This window comes from Chiloscyllium plagiosum, chromosome 22 (genome assembly GCF_004010195.1).
Source record: "Chiloscyllium plagiosum isolate BGI_BamShark_2017 chromosome 22, ASM401019v2, whole genome shotgun sequence".
Classification (NCBI taxonomy): domain Eukaryota; kingdom Metazoa; phylum Chordata; class Chondrichthyes; order Orectolobiformes; family Hemiscylliidae; genus Chiloscyllium; species Chiloscyllium plagiosum.
The window spans coordinates 57,934,896-57,955,927 of record NC_057731.1 but is presented as its reverse complement, the minus strand read 5'-3'; the positions used below and the strand labels follow the sequence as shown (position 1 = coordinate 57,955,927).

Genomic DNA, 21,032 nt, shown 5'->3' with positions numbered 1-21,032 from the left:
AAATAAAAATGTAAGAAGTCACAGCTGGAGATGATCAGCTGGGTGCCTTAAATGAAGCAACTGTGTGGTGGGGGGAATTAAGCAATTAAACAGTTAATGTAATGTAAGGAAGATGGCCTAATTATCTATGATATTGTGTTAGAAACCAAAACTGGAGGGCTTTTTTTTCAACTGTCTTTTTATTTGTGATTTTGGTGCAATAGTATTATCAACCTACTTGTTTCTTGATTGTATGTTAACAGATACTAAACAACAGTGACAATGAGTGGTGATACCAACCAGGACGTAGTAACTTCCCCTCCCCCACCCAGTGAGATTCATAAAGGGAGCTATTTTGACCGCATCAATGAAAATGACTCTGATTATATTCGTGAGAGAAACATGTCACCAGATTTGCGACAGGATTTCAACCTGATGGAACAAAGGAAGCGTGTTTCTCAAATATTGCAAAGTCCTGTAAGTACTGTTCGAAGAATTGATATTGCCTTGGATTTAATTTATGGAGTTTCCTTGAGAAAGATGTCTCTTAGAGCTTTAAATTGAGGTAGACTATTTTAAAATGTTGTACTATGTTTTTGCAAAAGATAAAAGTAATAGTTTCCTACTAACTGATTTAAATTTACAGCACAGAAAACAAGCCTGCTCCCCATTTCATTCGTTCTCACCTTATCAATGTACCTTTTTGTTCCTTTCTCCCCTATAAAGTTAGTTTCTTAATTCACTCAGAGGACATGGGCATCACATGCTGGGCCAGCATTTATTAGCCATTCCTAGTTGACCTTGAGAAGGTATTGGTGAGCTGTCTAGAACTGCTGCAGTTCATTTAGTATAGGTATATCCACAATGTGGTCAGGGACAAAGTTCCAGGATTTGACCCAATGACCCTGAAGGAACTTGTCTTCCTTTTGAATAAATGCCTGTATCCTATTTCCAGTGGTAGCAGATTCCATTTTCTGCTCATTTCAGAGTGATGAACTTTCTCCCGAATCTTTCATTGATGATTGGGTATATTTAGGATTCCTAGTGTCAGACTTGCCCACAATGAAAATGATCTCTACATGTTACCTATCAAACCCCTGCATAACCTTTTATCAGCTCAACTTCCAGCATTTCTTCTTTTATAGAAAAAAGCCCCAGTAGATTCCTTATTTGTTGATAGTTACAACCTTTAGTTTCATCATTATTTTTTAAAATCTGTTTTTGCACCTTCTCCAATACCTCTATATTGCTCTGTAATATGGAGGTCAGAACTGAACATAGTCCTCCTGTGTGATTGTAATTGTTCAGCTGAAAGCAATACATGTGTTTTGATATAGAGCAAATATAGTATCATAATCTAATTTAGATGTATGCAAAATAATGAGTGAATCTATTAACTTGAACTACTTTTGACATATTCAACAAGCTAGTCTCATTGCCTAGAAAGAAGGGCTAATGCCCGAAACGTCGATTCTCCTGTTCCCTAGATGCTGCCTGACCTGCTGCGCTTTTCCAGCAACACATTTCCATCTCAGTCTCATTGCCTACACAATGTAGGAGTAAATTATTGCATATTCTGGAATTAGCACTGAAAACAATAAATATTGGCGATCATAGCGAGGTGGCAACAGAACGTTAGCTTGCTCTCTGTCACTATGGATGCTCGCTGACCTGCTGTGACCTCCAGCATTTGTTATTTTCAGTCAAGTCTCATTGCCTTCTTTCCATCAGGCACTCCTGGGTGATAGTTAGCACTCAGAGCTCTATCTCAGTTGCCACGGTACCGCTCCTCAAACCTCAGTCCTCAATAGGGAAGATCCATGGCACTGGTCTCACGAAGCCAAACTAATGGAGAAAATCCCAGTCTCTCGGTGGCACACAGTCCCTGGTGTTAATATTATTCTAGTTACATGCTTTATCACCATGTCATAGCACTTTCAGTACCTTTCCAGCCATTCCATTGTGCAGAAAATAAGTTTAAAAATATCTCCAAATGGCTCCATTTAACTATATTGGAAGATGGTCTCCAGAGGTAATTGAGGTTATACAGTTATCTCCCAGGCAAAACAGGTTATTTTTTAACACCACAAAAAGAAAAAGAACTGTGGATGCTGGAAATCAGAAGCATAAACAGAAATTGCTGGAAAAGTTGAGCTGATCTGGCAGTATCTGTGGAGAGAAATCAGAGCTAACATTTTGTTAAGAGTGAGAAGAACAGTTGAACAGGCAAAGTAATGAACAGGTGAGACCAAGGAGAGCCAATGGGTGTTATTTACCTAGACTTCAAGAAGGCCTTTGACAAGGTGCCACACAAGAGGCTACTGAGTAAGGTAAGGGCCCATGGTGTCAGAGGCAAGTTGCTAGCATGGATAGAAGCCTGGCTTTCTGGCAGAAAGCAGCAAGTGGGGGTAAAAGGGTCCTTCTTAGGATGGCAGCCGGTGACAAGTGGTATACCGCAAGACTTCGTGTTGGGACTACAACTTTTTGCTTTATACATTAAGGATCTGGTTGAGGGAACTGAGGGCATTCTGGCTTCCTTTGCTGACAATACAAAGATATTTGAGGGGCAGGTAGCATTGAGGAGGCGGGGAGGCTGAAGTAGGATTTGGACAGTTTAGGAGAGTTGGCAAACAAGTGGCAGATGGAGTACAATGTGGGAAAGTGTGAGGCCATGCACTTTGGTAGGAAAGATCGAGGCATGGACTATTTTCTAAATGGGGAGAAAATTAAGAAGTTGCAAGTGCAAAGCGATTTGGGAGTTCTCGTCCAGGATTCTCTCAAAGTAAACTTGCAGGTTGAGTTGGTAGTTTGGAAGGCGAATGCAATGATGGCATTTATTTTGAGAAGACGGGAATATAAAAGCAGGGATGTACTTCTGAGGCTCTATAAAGTTCTGGTCAGACCACATTTGGAGTATTGTGCACAGTTTTGGGCCCCAAAGGATGTACTGGCTCTGGAGCATGTTCGGAGATTCACAAGAATGGTCCCAGGAATGAAAAGCTGAACATATGAGGAACGTTTGAGGACTCTGGATCTATAGTTGGAGTGGAGAAGGCGGGGGGGGGGGGGGGGGGGGGAAGAGAGAGGGAGCGGGTGGATCTAATTGAAACAGCGAGAATACTGAATGGCCTGGTCAGAGTAGATGTTGGGAAGATGTTTCCATTGGTAGGAGAGACTAGGACCTGAGGGCATAGCTTTAGAGCAAAGGGAAGACCTTTGCAAATGGAGAAAAGCTGCTCCTTCAGTCAAAGAGTGGTGAATCAAAGGAATTCACTGCCACAGAAAGCTGTGGAAGCCAGGTGATTGAGTCTATTTAAGGCTGAGATAGGTTCTAGAGTATCGGGGGGACCAGGGTTATAGGGTGAAAGCAGGATAATGTGGTTGAGAAACTTACCAGCCATGATTGAAAGGTTGAGCAAACGCAATGGGCTGAATGGCCTAATGTTTGCTCCTTTGCCTTACGTTTCAATGGAATGGATAACAACCAGCCTAGGTGAATGAATAGCTACTAGTGGGGACTATTAGTGGCTAACAATGGCTTGTGTGTAATAGCAGGTCATGTGATAAGAGCATAAGAACTTGGAGCAGGAGTAGGCCATTCAATAGATTATGGCGAATTTTTCATGGACTCAGCTCCATTTACTCGCATACACCGTATCTCTCAATTCCTTTATTGTTCAAAAGAAAAAGCTCTATCTTGGCTTTAAAAACATTTACTGAAGTAGCATCAACAACTTCGCTGAGCAAGGAATTCCAAAGATTTACAAGACTGAGTGAAGAAGTTCCTTCTCAGTTCAGTCCTAAATCTGCTCCCCCTAATTTTGAGGCTATGCCCTCTTGTCCTAGTTTCACCTGCCAGTGAAAACATCCTTTCTACTTCTATCTTATCTATTCCCTTCATAGTTTTATATGTTTCTATAAGATTCCCCACTCATTCTTCCAAATTTCAATGAATATAATCCCAATCCACTCAGTCTCGCTTCATAAGCCAACCCCCTCAACTTCGGAATCAACCCCGTGAACCACCTCTGCACCCCCTCCAGTGTGAGAGTACATCCTTTCTCAAGTAAGGAGACCAAAACTGGACACAGTACTCCAGGTGTGGCCTCATCAACACCCTTTTCAGCTGCAACATAACCTCCCTGCTTTCAAACTCAATCCCTTTCGCAATGAAGGACAAAATTCCATTTGCCTTCCTAATTACTCGTTGTACCTGCAGACCTCTGTGATTCATGCACAAGGTCTGCAGGTACCTCTGCATAGCAGCATGCTGCAACATTTCACCATTCAACTGTTACTCCTACCAAAATGGCTGACTTCACATTTATTAACTTGGTATTCTATCTGCCAGACCTTTGCCCACTCACTCAATGTATCCATGTTCCTCTACAAATTTTCATAGTCCTCTGCACACCTTTCTCTGCCACTCATCTTAATGTTATCTGCAAAGTTTGACACACAACACGTGGTCCCCAACTCCAAATCATCTATATAAATTGTGAATGATTGCAGTTCCAATACTGATCTCTGAGGCACACCATTAGTTACTGATTGCCAACCAGAATAGCACTAATTTATCCCCACTCTGTTTTCTGTTAATCAACCAATCCTCTATCCTTGCTAATACTTTAACCGTAATGCCATACATCTTTATCTTCTGCAGCAACCTCTTGTGCAGAACCGTGTCGATGGCCTTTTAGAAATCGTGGGACGCCACATCCACTGGGTCCCTATTGTTCACCTTGCTCGTAATATCTCCATAGAATTTCAAAAAATTTGTTAAGCATGACCTATCCTTCATGAGCCCATGCTACGTCTGCCCAACAGGACAATTTCTATCTTTGTAAGATGCCTTTGTATTTCTTCCTTGTTAATATACTCCAGCATCTTCCCTGCTTCAGAGATTAAGCTGGTCTATAATTCCCTGTCTTTTATGTACCTCCCTTTTTAAACAGTGGTGTCACATTTGCTGATTTCCAATCTGCTGGAACTGCCCCCAAAGTCTTGCGAATTTTGGAAAATTACCGCCAATGCACTTGTTATTTTTCCGGCCATCTCTTTTAGAACCCTGGGATGCATTCCATCAAGGCCAGGAGACTTAACTATCCTTAGCTCCATTAGTTTGCCCAACACTATCTCTTCAGCAATAATGATTGTTTCTAGGTCCTCACCAACCTGCATCTCTTTGGCAATTTCTGACATGTGATTAGTGTCCTCCAATGTGAAAACTGATGTAAAATACCTGTTCAATGCCTCAGCCATTTCATCATATCATAATTAAATGCCCCTTTTCATCCTCTAAAGAACCAAGCTTACTTTAGCCACTGTTTTTCTTTTTATAGATTTATAGAAATTGTAGCTAGCTGCCTTGATATTCTGTGCTAGCTTTTTCTCATGTTCTATATTACTTTTCTTTATAGCTGTTTTTGTGGCTTTCTGTTGACCTTTTAAAGTTTTCCCAGTCTTCGAGGTAGCTGCTGCTGTTGGCCACTTTGTATGTGTTCTCTTTCAAATAAGAACATAACAAGGCCTGTTGTGTGGAGGTTGGAGTAAGGACATGGGAGAAGGTGTCTCAAGCCCTAACATTGTTGAACTCATTAGAGTCCAGAAGGCTGTAGAGTTTCCATGCAGAAATGAGGTGCTGTTCTTTCAGCTTGCACTGTGCTTTGCTGGAGCACTGCAGCAAGCCTGAGACAGATGTTGACCAGGCAACAAGGTGGTCTGTTGAAGTGGCAGGAACTGGAAACTCATGGTATTTTTTTGTGGACAGAACATTGGTGTTCTGCGAAGCATTCACCCAGTCTACGCTTTGTTTCCCCAATTTAGAGGAGACGACATTGTGAGTAGTGAATGCAGTAGACTAGATCGAGCCTGGTCACTATGGGGCAATTTTTTGCTTGGCCAATTCACCTAACTTATACATCTTTGGACTGTGGGAGGAAACGGGAGCAAACCCATGCAAGATATGAGGAGACACTGTCAATTAGGCTGGAATTGAACCTGGTCCGTGGCAGTATGAGGCAGCAGTGTTAACCATGGAACCACCGTGTTGCTATTCAAGAAGGAGATTAGATATAGTTCTTAGAACTAAAGGATCCAAGAGAATGGGACTAAATTAGGAACAGGGCACTGACTAGATAATCAGCCACGATCATGTTTAGATTAGATTTGATTTGAATACTTACAGTGTGGAAACAGGCCCTTCGGCCCAACAAGTCCACACTGCCCCGCCGAAGCACAACCCACCCATACCCCTACATTTACCCCTTACCTAACACTATGGGCAATTTAGCATGGCCAATTCACCTGACCTGCACATCTTTGGACTGTGGGAGGAAACCGGAGCACCCGGAGGAAACCCACGCAGACACGGGGAGAACTTGCAAACTCCACACAGTCAGTCGCCTGAGTCGGGAATTGAACCCGGGTCTCTGGCGCTGTGAGGCAGCAGTGCTAACCACTGTGCCACCGTGCCGCCCACCATGTTGAATGGTGGAGCAGGCTTGAAGGACCCTACTCCAGTTCCTGTTTTCTATATTTTTATGTTGAGATGAAATAAAATTAAGTTTTAAGCATCTAATGTGGCTTTGCTATGTTTTTAAAAAATCTTTGATAAAAGCTCATCCAATATATTTAAATTTCCAATCAACTTAATCCCACTTGTTGATTGCAAAACATTTCAGTCCAGTGAGCTGATTGGCCTTCTCCTTTTGTTCATCTGTTTGAGAAAGTACCAACCAATAGTCACCGCAAAGTTGAATCTCGCATAGTAAATGGGGCAGTGGCAGTTACAAAGTTGGAAGAGTGACAGATAGCACAGTACAAAGGTAGAACTGTGTTCCGCCTTTCTTGGGTTTTTTTCTGCCATAGTGTTCTATCTTATTCTTCTATTTCTTTAATGTCTAAAAAATCTGTCCATCTTTTTGGAAATCTTAGAGGTTGTATTCCCTAATCAGCAACTTCCTTTTGAGCCTGCTGTGTTTTTCAGTAAGATCATGGCTGATTCAAAACTCTTCATGTTTCCTTTCCTGTCCTTTCCCCATAGCTTTGATTCCCTTACTGATCAAGAATCTGTCTCCGCCTTAAATAGACACAATGACTCTTGCCCCAGAGTTGAAGGGATAGAAGTTTCAAACGCCCTCAACTCTGTGAGAAGAAATTCCTCTTCATCTCAGTCCTAAAATAACACCCCTTTATTCTGAGACGATGTCCTCTGCTCTTAGACTGTCCCATGAAGGGAAGTACCTCCTCAATATTTACCTTTTCCAGCCCGTTAGGAATCCTGTATGTTTCCATGAGATCACCCCTCATTCCTGTAAACTCCAGTGAGTACAGTCCCAACCAATTTAGATTTTGTTGATATCTCAGTCTCTCAATACGAAGTATCATTCGAGTGAAATGCTTCCAATGAAATAATATCTTTTCACCTTTGTTGTTACCTTCATTAAACTTTTATTATCTAAACAAAAACTTATTCAAGTTAGTTAAATGCAATTTGCCTTTGACATTCTGGAGTTTCTAAGTGTGCCAAGTTAAACAGTGAATGATTGTTCTTTTTGGGACTGGGGAAAACATATAATTATGTTTTCCAGGACCACCACTTTCCTTGATATATATTAACTTGGATTCGGGTATATCTGGCATGGTTTCAAAATTTGCAGTCGACCAAGGAAAATTGTGAATTCTGAGGAGAATACTGATTGACTTCAAGAGGGTATGGACATTAGAATGGGAGAAGAGGCAACACATTAAATTTAATGTGGAAAGTGAGATATGATGCATTTGAAGGAAAAATGTGGAAAGGTGTGACAACAAAATAGCTCTGGGAAGCTAGGGAGGCGATAGCAGAGCCTTTGGCTTTGATATTTGAGTCGTCATTGTCTACAGGTTTGGTACCAGGGGACTGGAGGATTGGAAATGTTTGTGCCCTTGTTCAAGAAGGGCAGTAGAGATGACCCAAATAATTATAGACCAGTGACCCTTACTTCTGTTGTAGGAAAGGTTTTGGTAAGGATTATAAAAGAGATCAGATTTATAATCATCTAGCAAGCGACAATTTGATTTCAGATAGTCAACATGGTTTCGTCAAGGGCAGGTCATGTCCCCCAAACCTCATTGAGTTTTTTGAGAAGGTGACCAAACATATAGATGAGGGTAGGGCAGTTGACGTGGTGTACATGGACTTCAGTAAAGCCTTTGATAAGGTTCCACATGGTAGGCTGTTGGAGAAAATGCAGAGACATGGAATAGACGGTGATTTAGCAGTTTGGATTAGAAACGGGCTTTCTGAAAGAAGGCAGCGAGTGGTGGTTGATGGAAAATATTCAGCCTGGAGTCCGGTTACTAGTGGTATGCCACAAGAATCTGTTTTGGGACCACTGCTGTTTGTCATTTTAATAAATGACTTAGACGCAGGCATAGGTGGATGGATTATTAAATTTGTAGATGATACGAAAGTCGGTGGAGTAGTGGACAGTTTGGAAGAATGTTACAGGTTGCAGGGGGACTTGGATAAACTGCAGAATTGGGCTGAGAGGTGGCAAATGGAGTTCAATGCAGCTAAATGTGAGGTGTTGCACTTTGGGAAGAATAACAGGAAGGCAGAGTACTGGGTCAATGGAAAGATTCTTGGTCGTGTGGATGTGCAGAGGGATCTTGGAGTCCATGTACATAGATCCCAGAAAGTTGTCACCCAGGTGGACAGTGCTGTTAGAACATAGAACAATACAGCACAGAACAGGCCCTTCGGCCCTCGATGTTGCGCCGGCCTGTGAACTATTCTCAGCTCGTCCCCCTACACTATCCCAAAATCATCCATGTGCTTATCTAAAAATTGTTTAAATCTCCCTAATGTGGCTGAGTTGACTACATTAGCAGGTAGGGCATTCCTCCCCCTTACCACTCTCTGTGTAAAGAACCTGCCTCTGACATCTGTGTCTTAAATCTTTCACCACTCAATTTGTAGTTATGCCCTCTCATACAAGCTGATGTTATCATCCTAGGAAAAAGTATTTCTTTGCCTACCCTATCTAATCCTCTGATCATCTTGTATGTCTCTATCAAATCCTTCCCCCCCCCCCCTTAGCTGCCGCTTTTCCAATGAGAACAGACCCAAGTCTCTCAGCCTTTCCTCATAAAACCTTCCCTCCAGACCAGGCACCAGGCAACATCCTGGTAAATCTCCTCTTCACCCTTTCCAATGCTTCCACATCCTTCCTGGAATGGGGTGACCTGGGATAGCTGGTAGTGTCGTTTCGTGGCTAGTTGGTGTTCATGGATGCGGATCGTTATCTGCCTTCCTGTTTGTCCTTGTAGACAGCTAACGATCTGCATTCATGAACACCAACTAGCCACGAAATGACACGACCAGCTATCCTTAGTAGCCACACACGCAGATGACAAGCAACATGAGTTTGACTGAGAAAACACTACTATTATCATAGGACAACCCAAACAGAGAACAGCCAGGGAATTCCTAGAGGCATGGCACTCATCCACTGATTCAAGCAACAAGCACATCGACCTGGACCCAATATACCGGCCACTGCAACGGACAGCTGGAACTGACAACTGGAAGCGGCAGATTCAAATCACTATAAATGCCGGAGAAAAGATCACAGAAGCGCTTCACAGGAGGCTCCCAAGCACTGAGGATGTCACCTAGACAGGGGACGAAACGTCTGCAACACAAATTCCCAGCTCGGCGAACAGAACCACAACAGTGTGTTGAAGATGCAGGTAACTGGAAGCTCAGGGTCATTTCTGCAGACAGAACGCAAGTGTTCAGTAAAGCGGTGCCCAGTCCATGTTTCATAGAGGCGACCACATTATGAGCAGCACGTATAGTAGATTAGATTGAGAGGAGTGCAGGCTAATTGCTACTCCACCTGGAAGGTGTGTCTGGGACCTCAGAAAGTGAGGAAGGAAGTGTAAATGGGCAGGTGTTACACCTGCGATTGCATGAGAAGGTACCTGGGGGTGTGGTGAGGTGTTGGGAATGAAGTAAGTGTGGACCAAGGAGTTCCAGAGAATGGTGATTCCGGAAGGCTGCCAAGGGAGGGGAGGGGAATATGTGTGTCATTTGGAGCTACTATAATTGGCAGAAATGAAGGCTAATGCTCCTTTGGATGTAGATGCTGGTGGGATGGTAAATGAGAATCAGCAGGATCCTATCACTGTTGTGGGAGGGAAGAAGAGGCGTGTGGTCAGAAATGCAAGAGATGGGTGGGACACCACTGAGGGCCCTGTCAACTGCAGTGGTGGAGAATCCTTTGTTAAGAAAGAAGGTTGACATTTAGGAGGATACCTTGTAGAAGCTGGCCAAATTGAATCAGATGCAACAGAAGCAAAGAAACCGTGAGAATTGAATGGAGTCTTCGCAGGAAGCGAGATGTAAGGATATATAGTCAAGGTAATTATGGGAGTCAGTGAGTTTATACTGGTTATTAGTGTCCAGCCAGTTTGTCCCCAGAAATGGACACAGAGATGTTGAGGAAGGGAAGGAAGGTGTCGGAGATGAGAGCAAAGAACAAAACAGCATAGGAACAGGCTCTTTGGCCCTCCAAGCCTGCACTGCCACATTTTGCCCTTCCATACTAAAACTGTCTTCATTTACAGGATCTGTATCAGCGTAACGTGTCTAACTTAGTGCCCCTCTGCTGAAGGCAAACTTGCCAGCAGCCTTTTTTACTAATCTACCTGCACTGCCACCTTCAGTGATGTGTGGACCTGTATACACAGATTCCTCTGGATATCAATACTCCTAAGGGTTCTACCATTTACTGTATAATGTCCCCCTGTACTTGACTTTCCAAACTGCCTCACCTCACATTTGTCTGGATCAAATTCCACCTGCTATTTTTCTGCCCATGCCTCCAACTGATCTATATCCTGCTGTATCCTCTGACAATTCTCCTCACTATCCGCAACTCTGCCAATCTTGGTGTCATCCACAAACTTACTAATTAGGCCAGCTACAGTTTCCTCCAAATCATTGGACCAGATGAAGGTGGGAACAGGGTGGAAATTGTAAGCTTGAAGTGAAAATGGGGAATATTCCATCACACTTCTGGTTTGTGCCTTATAGATGGTGGACAAGCTTTCAAGGGTGAGAAAATGAGTTACTCGCTACAGCATTCCTTGCCCTTGACTGTTCTTGTCACCATTGTATTTATATGCCAACTTCAGTTGAGTTTCTGGTCAATGATACCCTCCCAAGATGTTGATGGTGGAGGCTTCATTGATGGTAACATTATTGAATGTCAGGGGGTGATAGATTGCCTCTTATTGGTGATAGTCATTGCCTGGCATTTTCATGGTGCGAATGTTACTTGCCATTTGTAAGCCCAAGCCCGGATATTGTCCAAATCTTGCTTTAGTATCTAAGGAATCACAAATTGTGCTGAACATTGTGTAATTATTAGTGAACATCCCCACTCCTGACCTTAAGATAGAAGGAAGATTATTGATGAAATAGCTGAAGATGGTTGGACCTAGGACACTACCCTGAGGAACTCCAGGAGAGACGTTCTATAGCACAAGTATCCTCCTATGCACCAAATATGACAGGCGGAGAGTTTCACCCCGATTCCCATTGAATCCATTTTTGTTTGGCCTCCTTGAAGTTCAAACGTGGCCTTGATATTAAAGTGCTGTCGCTGTCATCTCACATCTGGACTTGACTCTTCTGACCATGTTTGAACCAATGAGGTCAGGAGCTGAGTGGCTCTAGTGGAACCAGAACTTGGCATCAGTGAGCAGGTTATCACTAAGTAGATATTGTTTGATAGCATTGATGACACCTTCCATCACTTATTAATGATCGACAGTAGACTGGGGCAGCAATTGGCCGTGTTAGATTTATCCTCCTTTTTATGTAGAGGGCAACTTGGGCCAAATTCCACATTGTCAGGTAAGTGCTATTGCTGTGATCCAGTGTTTGCAAGTTATCCAGTGGGATCCCAGTGTTCAACAGATTTCAGTCCTACAGAAATGTGAGTAGGATTCTGTGTTTTTATCCTTTTCCTTACATTTGTTAACTAGTATATTTTACGTTGATTCATTGTAACACAAAGAACTTCAGAATAATTGACTTCCTCTTGGATAACTCATTCTTTTTCCCAGTTCTAAGCAAGGGTCACTGGACCTGAAACCTTAACTCTGATTTCTCTTTACGGATGCTGCCAGACCTGCTGAGCTTTTCCAGCAACTTCTGTATTTGTTTCTCTTTTTCCAAAGACTGGACAAGAGTATAGCATTCTTTCATGCAGTAAAAATTAAAAGATGCTGACCTGAAAGATTTAAATCTTTTATTGAATCTGTGATCATATTAAATCAGTAAATGGAACCTTCTTAGTGAAATTTTAGACATTATTTTGCAATTTTTCTGCAAGTTGTTTCAAGTATCACCCCTATGTGATTTTCATATCTGGTATGATCTTTTTGTCAATGCTCCTGTGTAGTTAAATGACATTGGAAAAATCCTATTTCTGTAAGAATTAAACAGATTTGGTAATTGTATGGACATGTAAAATAGGTCTTAGAAGATATCTCTGGTATCAATCAGGTAATTTTCCTTGTCCTGTAAGGTTGATGCACATTCAAATGACGTTTATTTCAAGAATGTAATTAAGTACTGTTATCTGTCAGGCGTACATTGCCATGAACAGTAACACTTTGCAAAAAAAAATTCTGTCCATTTTAGAGAGACTACTTGTATTATTCACTAAGCTTTGTTAGTGTGTAGTTATAGGAAGTTGTTATGCGATAATCTAAATATAGCAAAGAGTATGTTATAAATTCAGCAGAGTATAGGAAATTCAATAATTAGTTATCGTAAGAAATAATATCTTGTATTTTGTAATGTCTTTTAAATAGTAAAACATCCCAAGGCACTTTACAGGGATATTTTCAAACAAAATATGACACCAAACTGACCAAGGAGTTATTAAGGCAGAGTGTGAAGGTTTTAAAGAGAATAACGAGGCCTGAGATAGGAGGTGGTTATTTCTAGAGCTTCAGCCCTGGATAACTATAGACATTGCATTCACTGCTGGAGTGAATTAAAATTGGGAATGCTTAAGAGGCCAGCATTGGAGGAGTACAAATACTGCTCAATTTGTGGGATTGGAAGGAGATTAGAGATGGGGACAGCCTGGGGCCATGGAGGTGTATGAAAGGTTGAATGAAACTTTAAAATCAAGACATTTTAATTGAGAATCATTCTAGGTCAGTGAGTGTCTGATTGGTGAGTATGCCTCAATAGCAAGCTTTAAGGTGCCATTAAGTTTACAGAGGGTAGAATGTAGAAGGTTGGTCAGGAACGAACTAAGTAGATGAGTTTAGCATTGTTTTGGAGATGGAAATAAGCAGTCTAAGTGGTTGACAGCTTATCATAGTGACAAAAGCAACATCAAAATCTTGACCAGTCTGCTTTAAGCTTATAATTGCTTGGGAGACGGATGGAATCATTTTTCAAGGAAGAGAGACTTTGGTAAGGACCAAAGACACTGGCTTCAGTCTTCCCAGTATTTAGATGGTGGAAACTTCCGATCTAAAATTGAGATTCAGCAGTTTTGAGAAATTGGAGAGCGAAAGAGAGGGAAAGTTGAGGTGAATCTGGTTTTGTCAGAGCATACGTTGTGCCCAATGCTGTGTTTCACATTCCAAGCAGCAGCATGCAAGTGAGAAATTGGGGCCTAAGGATAGATCATTGGGGGACACTACAAGTGTTGGTGGAGGAACAAATTGAGAATAGAAACAGTTGAGGCCAGCCTTACCCAGCTGAACAATAGTAGAGAGCAGTTGGAAGGATAGTGTGGTCAACCATGTCACAGGCTGCAGACAGGACAAGAAAACATCGAAGTTTAATTTGTCTTCATGGTTGTATAGGATATTGAGGGATTCTTTGGAACTGTCGGCCACAGAGTCCTACTAAAGTTGGGACAGAATTGGGAGGATAACAACAGAGGGCTTTGGGGATAAAGGTTAGTTGGAGATTACGCAATACCTTGCAAACATGGAAAGGCCAGAGGTTTTTCGAGGAGAGGGCTGAACCCATACCTGAGAAGGGAGAACTATCAACTAATCTGGGAATCCAGAATGAGTTGAGTTGTCAACAGCTTAATTGGAATAGGGTTGAGAGTCAAGTGAACAAGATAAATTCAGAGGGGATATAAGGACAGGCACACAAACATAAGAAGTAGGAGTAGGCCATCAGGGCCTTCAAGCCTACTCCGCCATTCAATAAGATCATGGCTGATCTTTATGTGGCTTCGACTCGACTTACCTGCCCTCTCACCATAACGTTTAATTCCTTTACTGTTCAAAAAATTATCTGCATGGAAACAGAGTTCAGTGTAAGACCTCAGGATCACTTTTGTGGAGGTTTGCCCTGATGGGCTGGGAGAACAAAGGCAAGTAGTAGAGCCAGTATTTGATGGTCTCAATCTTAGAAATAAGTAAACAAAGAGCTCTGAATACTTAACAAATCAGAAATTGCAAGAAAAAGCCAGCAGGTCTGGCAGCACCTGTGGAGAGAAAGCAGAGTTAATGGTTTGAGTCCAGTGCCCCTTCTTCAGAACTGAAATTTTGAGAGCTTTGAAGGGGCACCGGATCCAAACATTAATTGTGTTTTCCATCCACTGATGCTGCCAGACCTGCTTGGTTTTTTTCCAGCATTTCCTGATTTTGTTTCTGATTTCCTGCTTCCATAGTTCTAAGGGTTATTTTGTTCAGCTGATAATACTTGCTGTTGGAAGTGAGGAAAAATAGTTTAATATAATAATATTCAATAGAGAACACCAGTTAGGTGTTTTCTTTTCATTCCAAGATCATAGAATAGTGAGCCATTTTGGCAACATAAGGGCAGGATCCAGTTTTGTGGTCCATCCAAATCTGGAGGTAAATAGCTACATGGTGTTGAGATAGACATGCATTTCTTGGATGTAAAAGAGCAAAGATGACTGTCTACTGGGGAATGGTCAGAGTGAGAATGAGAAAATTAATTTAAATGAAAAATATAGCATGGAAGATGCAAGTAAGGCTGTGGCTAAGCAGATTGCTCACTACCGAAATGTCATGGTGAACAGAAGGTGAAAGGCTAGCCAGAAAGAATTTCTGATGTATATTTTGGAGTGAATTAAGAAGGAGCGTTTTCTAGGGTGACAACAGAACGAATAGAGAGAACGGAGATGTAGGTGAAGAGTCTAAGTGGTTCCCATTCCCTTTCCCCTCTTAGTGGTTCTTCGATGTTGTGATTGTGATTGTTTCTTTATAAACTGTATAGACGCTGGGCTTGAATCCATATAAATATGCTTATGAAAATAAATATTCTAATGACCTGATACAAAGTCTCTTAGCTGGTCCTTAGTGACAGAATACCTTGATCAGTTTGTCAGATTTTAAATTCCTTCACATTTCTGCACAAACCTTTCTCAATTCAGACCCAAACCCACTGAATTTTGCCCTTTGGCTACCTCAGCCTCTCAGCCCCGGTAGCCCAGATTTGGCTTCTTCGCTCACTGTTCTCCATTCAGTTGTTTCTTCCTATGAAAAAGAAAAATCCATGAGTCGAGTTAACTGTTCCTGAACCGCCACCTGGCTGCACACTGCTCAAGATTGCAATCACTAGAGTCAGAGTCATAGAGATGTACAGCATGGAAACAGACCTTTCGGTCCATGCTGACCAGATATCCCAACCCAATCTAGTCCAACCTGCCAGCACCCGGCCCATATCTCTCCAAACCCTTCCTATTCATATTCATATACCCATCCAAATGCCTCTTAAATGTTGCAATTGTACCAGCCTCCACCACTTCCTCTGGCAGCTCATTCCATACACATACCACCCTCTGCGTGGAAAAAGTTGCCCCGTAGGTCTCTTTTATATCTTTCCCCTCTCACCCTAAACCTATGCCCTCTAGCTCTGGACTCCCCAAACCCAGGAAAAAGACTTTGTCTATTTATCCTATCCATGCCCACCATTCCTCAAAGCTGATGGTATCTCAGAAAATGTTGGTTTACATGCAGAAGACAGGGTGGGGAATAGGGGGTAAGAAGTAAACGCTCGGTGGAAATAGAGCCCAAAGAGTGAGAATAAAGGACAGACAAAGGAGTGGATAATGATCCAGCTAGAATAGCTATTAATGTAGACTGTTAGTGGCTAAAAGAACATTCTTTAAGACCATAAGAGCAGAAATTAGGCCAGTCGGCCCATAGAGTCTGCTCAACCATTCAATCATGCCTGATTTGTTTCTCAACCCCATTTTCCCACTTTCTCCCAGTAAAAGATTTCCTAAGCTTTATACTAATGTTGACCACATTATTTCATTGATTTTAATATTAAGTTCATACACAGTATTTGCATTGGATCACAATCATTGCTTGAATAGCTGTAAACTCCACTGAGATATTCTAAAATTTCGTTGCAGATTTCCTCCATTATATGAACTCATTTCACTACTCTCCCCTCTCACTTAAAATCATTGTTCTCAAACATATAAGGCTCCAAAATAAATCTCTCACCGTGCTATCTTCCTGGCTTGCTTCCCTCAAACTCATAACCATGGCTGTTCCTTGACCTTCATAACACTAGTATATCAATCACAGACAAGACAATCTATGATTACCTCTGCATTACTGTTGCAGGATTAGAATCTGTCCAACTGGACTTGATGAAATAGGAAAAAAGAACCTTAAAACCTGTGGACACAGTGCTGGAAATCAAAGCCAATAATCGGCACAAATGCCACAGGCGTTAAATTCAGACAGTTGGTCAGCATAGGGATTTAACATCATCTGTGTGCTATCATGGGACAATGATGTAGAGAAGTGTCATTCCCTGCCAGTACCAGAGAACTTGGCCAATGTTACTATGATGAGTTTCTATTGAGATAATGGAAATTTCAAACCTTTGTCCAGCTGGACCCAAGTGCTGTGTCATCTGCTGACGTCAGGAGAGATGTTAAAACCATTGTGAACTGACCATGTCGCCTGGATTGGTTTTTCTATGAAAAAGGCTGCATCATTTGACTAATCATACTTGGCTAGGATATGTGAACAACACAAAGGATTTGCTATCAGACTTCCTGAACAACATTAAAATGGTAAAAATCGAAAGAACTGTGGATTCTGTAGATCAAAAACAAAAACAGAAATTGCTGGAAAAGCTCAGCAGGTCTGGCAGGATCTAAGGAGAAAAATCAGTTAATGTTTTGGGATTCTAAGTGTTCCAAACAATTATAGTACAGTTGAGAACAGAAGCGAGTCAAACAGTCAGGGTAGGCAGGGATAAGGTAGGACTAATAAATTAAACTGCATTTATTTCAATGCAAGGGGCCGAACAGGGAAGGCAGATGAACTCGGGGCATGTTTAGGAACGTGGGACTGGGATATCATAGCAATTACAGAAACATGGCACAGTGATGGGCAGGACTGGCAGCTTAATGTTCCAGGATACAAATGCTACAGGAAGGATAGAAAGGGAAGCAAAAGAGAAGTAGCATGACAGCTGTGCTAAGGGAGGATATTCCCGGAAATACATCCGGGGAAGTTATTTGGGTGGAACTGAGAAATAAAGGGATGATCACCTTATTGGGATTGTATTATAGACCCCCTAATAATCAGAGGGAAATTGAGAAACAAACTTTTAAGGAGATCTCAGCTATCTGTAAGAAATCTGTTAAGGGTTTAGATAGAGAGGAATTTAAGTGTGTACAAGACCATTTTCTGATTCAGTATGTGGATGTACCTAGTAGCAAAGGTGCAAAACTTGACTTGCTCTTGGGAAATAAGGCAGGACAGGTGACTGAGGTGTCAGTGTGGGAGCACTTTGGGGCCAGCGACCATAATTCTATTAATTTAAAATAATGATGGAAAAAGATAGACCAGATCTAAAAATTGAAGTTCTAAATTGGAGAAAGGCCAATTTTGACGATATTAGGCAAGAACTTTCAAAAGCTGATTGGGGCCAGATGTTAGCAGTTAAAGGGACGGCTGGAAAATGGGAAGCCTTCAGAAATGAGATATCACGAGAATCCAGAGAAAGTATATTCCTGTTAGGGCGAAAAGAAAGACTGGTAGGTATCGGGAATGCTGGTTAACTAAAGAAATTGAGGGTTTGGTTAAGAAAAAGAAGGAAGCATATGTAAGGTATAGACAGGATAGATCAAGTGAATCCCTAGAAGAGTACAAAGGAAGTAGGAGTATACTTAAGAGGGAAATCAGGATGGCAAAAAGGAGACATGAGATAGCTTTGGCAAATAGAGTTAAGGACAATCTAAAGAGTTGTTACAAATACATTAAGGACAATAGGGTAACTGGGGAGAGAATAGAGCCCCTCAAAGATCGGCACGGCAATGTTTATGTGGAGCCGCAGAAAATGGGGGAGATGCTAAATGAATATTTTGCATCAGTATTTACTGTGGAAAAGGATATGGAAGATATAGACTGTAGGGAAATAGATGGTGACATCTTGCAAAATGCCCAGATTACAGAGGAGGAAGTGCTGGATGTCTTGAAACGGTTAAAGGTGGATAAATCCCCAGGACCTGACCGGGTGTACCCGAGAACTCTGTGGGAAGCTAGAGAAGTGATTGCTGGGCCTCTTGCTGAAATATTTGTATCATCGGTAGTCATAGGTGAGGTGCCAGAAGAGTGGATGTTGGCAAATGTGGTGTTACCAGAACTGGTTCAAAGGTAGAAGACAGAGGGTGGTGGTGGAGGGTTGTTTTTCAGACTGGAGGCCTGTGACCAGTGGAGTGCCACAAGGATCGGTGCTGGCCCTCTACTTTTTGTCATTTACATAAATGATTTAGATGCGAGCATAAGAGGTACAGTTAGTAAGTTTGCAGGTGTAGTGCAAGTTTTCTGGAGGTGTAGTGGACAACCAAGAGGGTTACCTCAGATTACAACAGGATCTTGACCAGATGGGCCAATGGGCTGAGAAGTGGTAGATGGAGTTTAATTCCGATAAATAGGAGGTGCTGCATTTTGGGATTGCAAATCTTAGGAGGACTTATACACTTAATGGTAAGGTCCGAGGGTGTGTTGCTGAACAAAGAGACCTTGGAGTGCAGGTTCATCGCTCCTTGAAAGTGGAGTCGCAGGTAGATAGGATAGTGAAGAAGGCGTTTTGGTATGCTTTCCTTTATTGGTCAGAATATTGAGTACAGGAGTTGGGACGCCATGTTGCGGCTGTACAGGACATTAGATAGGCCACTGTTGGAATATTGCGTGCGATTCTGGTCTCCTTCCTATCGGAAAGATGTTGTGAAATCTGAAAGGGTTCTGAAAAGATTTACAAGGATGTTGCCAGGAATGGAGGATTTGAGCTACAGGGAGAGGCTGAACAGGCTGGGGCTGTTTTCTCTGGAGCGTCGTAGGCTGAGTGGTGACCTTGTTGAGGTTTACAAAATTATGAGGGGCATGGATAGGGTAAATAGGCAAAGTCTTTTCACTGGGGTCGGGGAGTCCAGAACTAGTGGGCATAGATTTAGGGTGTGAGGGGAAAGATATAAAAGGGACCCAAAACATAAACTCTGATTTCTCTCCACAGATGCTGCCAGACTTGCTGAACGTGTCCAGCAATTTGTGTTTTTGATTCCAATTTACAGCATCTGCAGTTCTTTCTGTTTTTATTTACTGTTCTTTTTGCAATATAGTAATTTTTTAAAGGGAATTCAACTCTTTGTAACTCAAATTGAATATTTTCAGAAATTGTGAATCCTGGAAATGTGAACTTTAATTTGTAATTCTCAATTTTAATTTCTACCATGCAAATTAATCTAATCAAAATAAAGCAAAATTATGAAACAGCAATATGGTGGTAAAATTGAAATCCAGGAAATTAGATTAGATTCCTTACAGTGCGGAAACAGGCCCTTCGGCCCCACCAGTCCACACCAACCCTCTGAAGAGTAACCCACCCAAACCCATTCCCCTATTCATGCATGGCTATTTCACCTAATCTGCACATCTTTGGACTGTGGGAGGAAACCGAAGCACCTGGACGAAACCCACACAGACACGGGGACAATGTGCAAACTCCACAAAGACCCAAGGCTGGAATTGAACCTGGGTCCCTGGTGCTGCGATGCAGCAGTGCTAACCACTGAGCCACCATGCCGCCCTAAGGAAAGTTGGGGAAAAAGTTCTCTAAAACTGGAATCACACATGATGCAAAAGAGTATAGTTGCCATTGTTGGAGGCCAATTACTGCTGCCGAAGTTCCTCAGGGTCGTGTCCTAGATATAACAATCTTCAGCTACTCAAAGACCGTTCTTCCATCATAGGATCACAAGCAGGGTTTTTGTTTTGTTGTTTGCACAATTTTTATTCCGTCACATGGTGTGGGTGCCTCTAACTGGATCAGCATTAATTACCCAGAAGGCAGTTAATTGTCGGTCTCATTGTTGTGGGTCTGGAGTCTCACGTCAGCCAGACCAGTCAGGTTAGTGAGCCCAATGGTTTTTACCAATGATTACATGGTTGCCATTCGACTAGCTTTTCTTTAGATTTTTTTATTAAATTCAAATTTCACCAATTGCCAAGAGAGATTCGAGCCTGTAGCCCCAGTACATTAGCCTGGGGGCCTCTGGATTAATAATCAAGTGACATGCCATCACCATCTCCATGCATTCAGAATGCAAATTATGCCTGTGTGCAGCAAGACCTGGACACCATTGAGGTTTGGGCTGATAAGTGGCAAGTAATATTCGTGCCACAGAAATTGCAAGTAATGACTATCTCCAGCAAAAGAGAATTTAATCCTCTCCCCTTTACATACAGTATTTCAAAATTACTATAATTGAATTGCCCTACCATCAACATCTACTACAAACCGACCGACTCCCACAGCTACCTGGACTACACCTCCTCCCATCCTGCCCCCTGCAAAAACGCCATCCCATTCTCCCAATTCCTTCGACTCCGCCGCATCTGCTCCCAGGAGGACCAGTTCCAAAAACGCACATCCCAGATGGCCTCCTTCTTCAAGGACCGCAATTTCCCCCCCGACGTGATCGACGATGCCCTCCACCGCATCTCTTCCACTT

At 42.2% G+C, this 21,032-nt stretch overlaps 1 protein-coding gene across 8 annotated transcripts in view; it reads left to right on the top strand.

Annotated features, from left to right (window-relative positions):
* The window catches only part of add3a (adducin 3 (gamma) a), a 272,015-nt gene that overhangs the window by 156,626 nt on the left and 94,357 nt on the right, over positions 1-21,032 (top strand). For all 8 annotated transcript variants that reach the window (XM_043713112.1, XM_043713108.1, XM_043713110.1 and 5 more), the window contains one exon: positions 243-456. In XM_043713112.1, coding sequence (XP_043569047.1) covers positions 262-456 — 195 coding nt within the window. In that variant the 5' untranslated portion in view covers positions 243-261. The remainder of the gene's footprint in view (positions 1-242; positions 457-21,032) is intronic.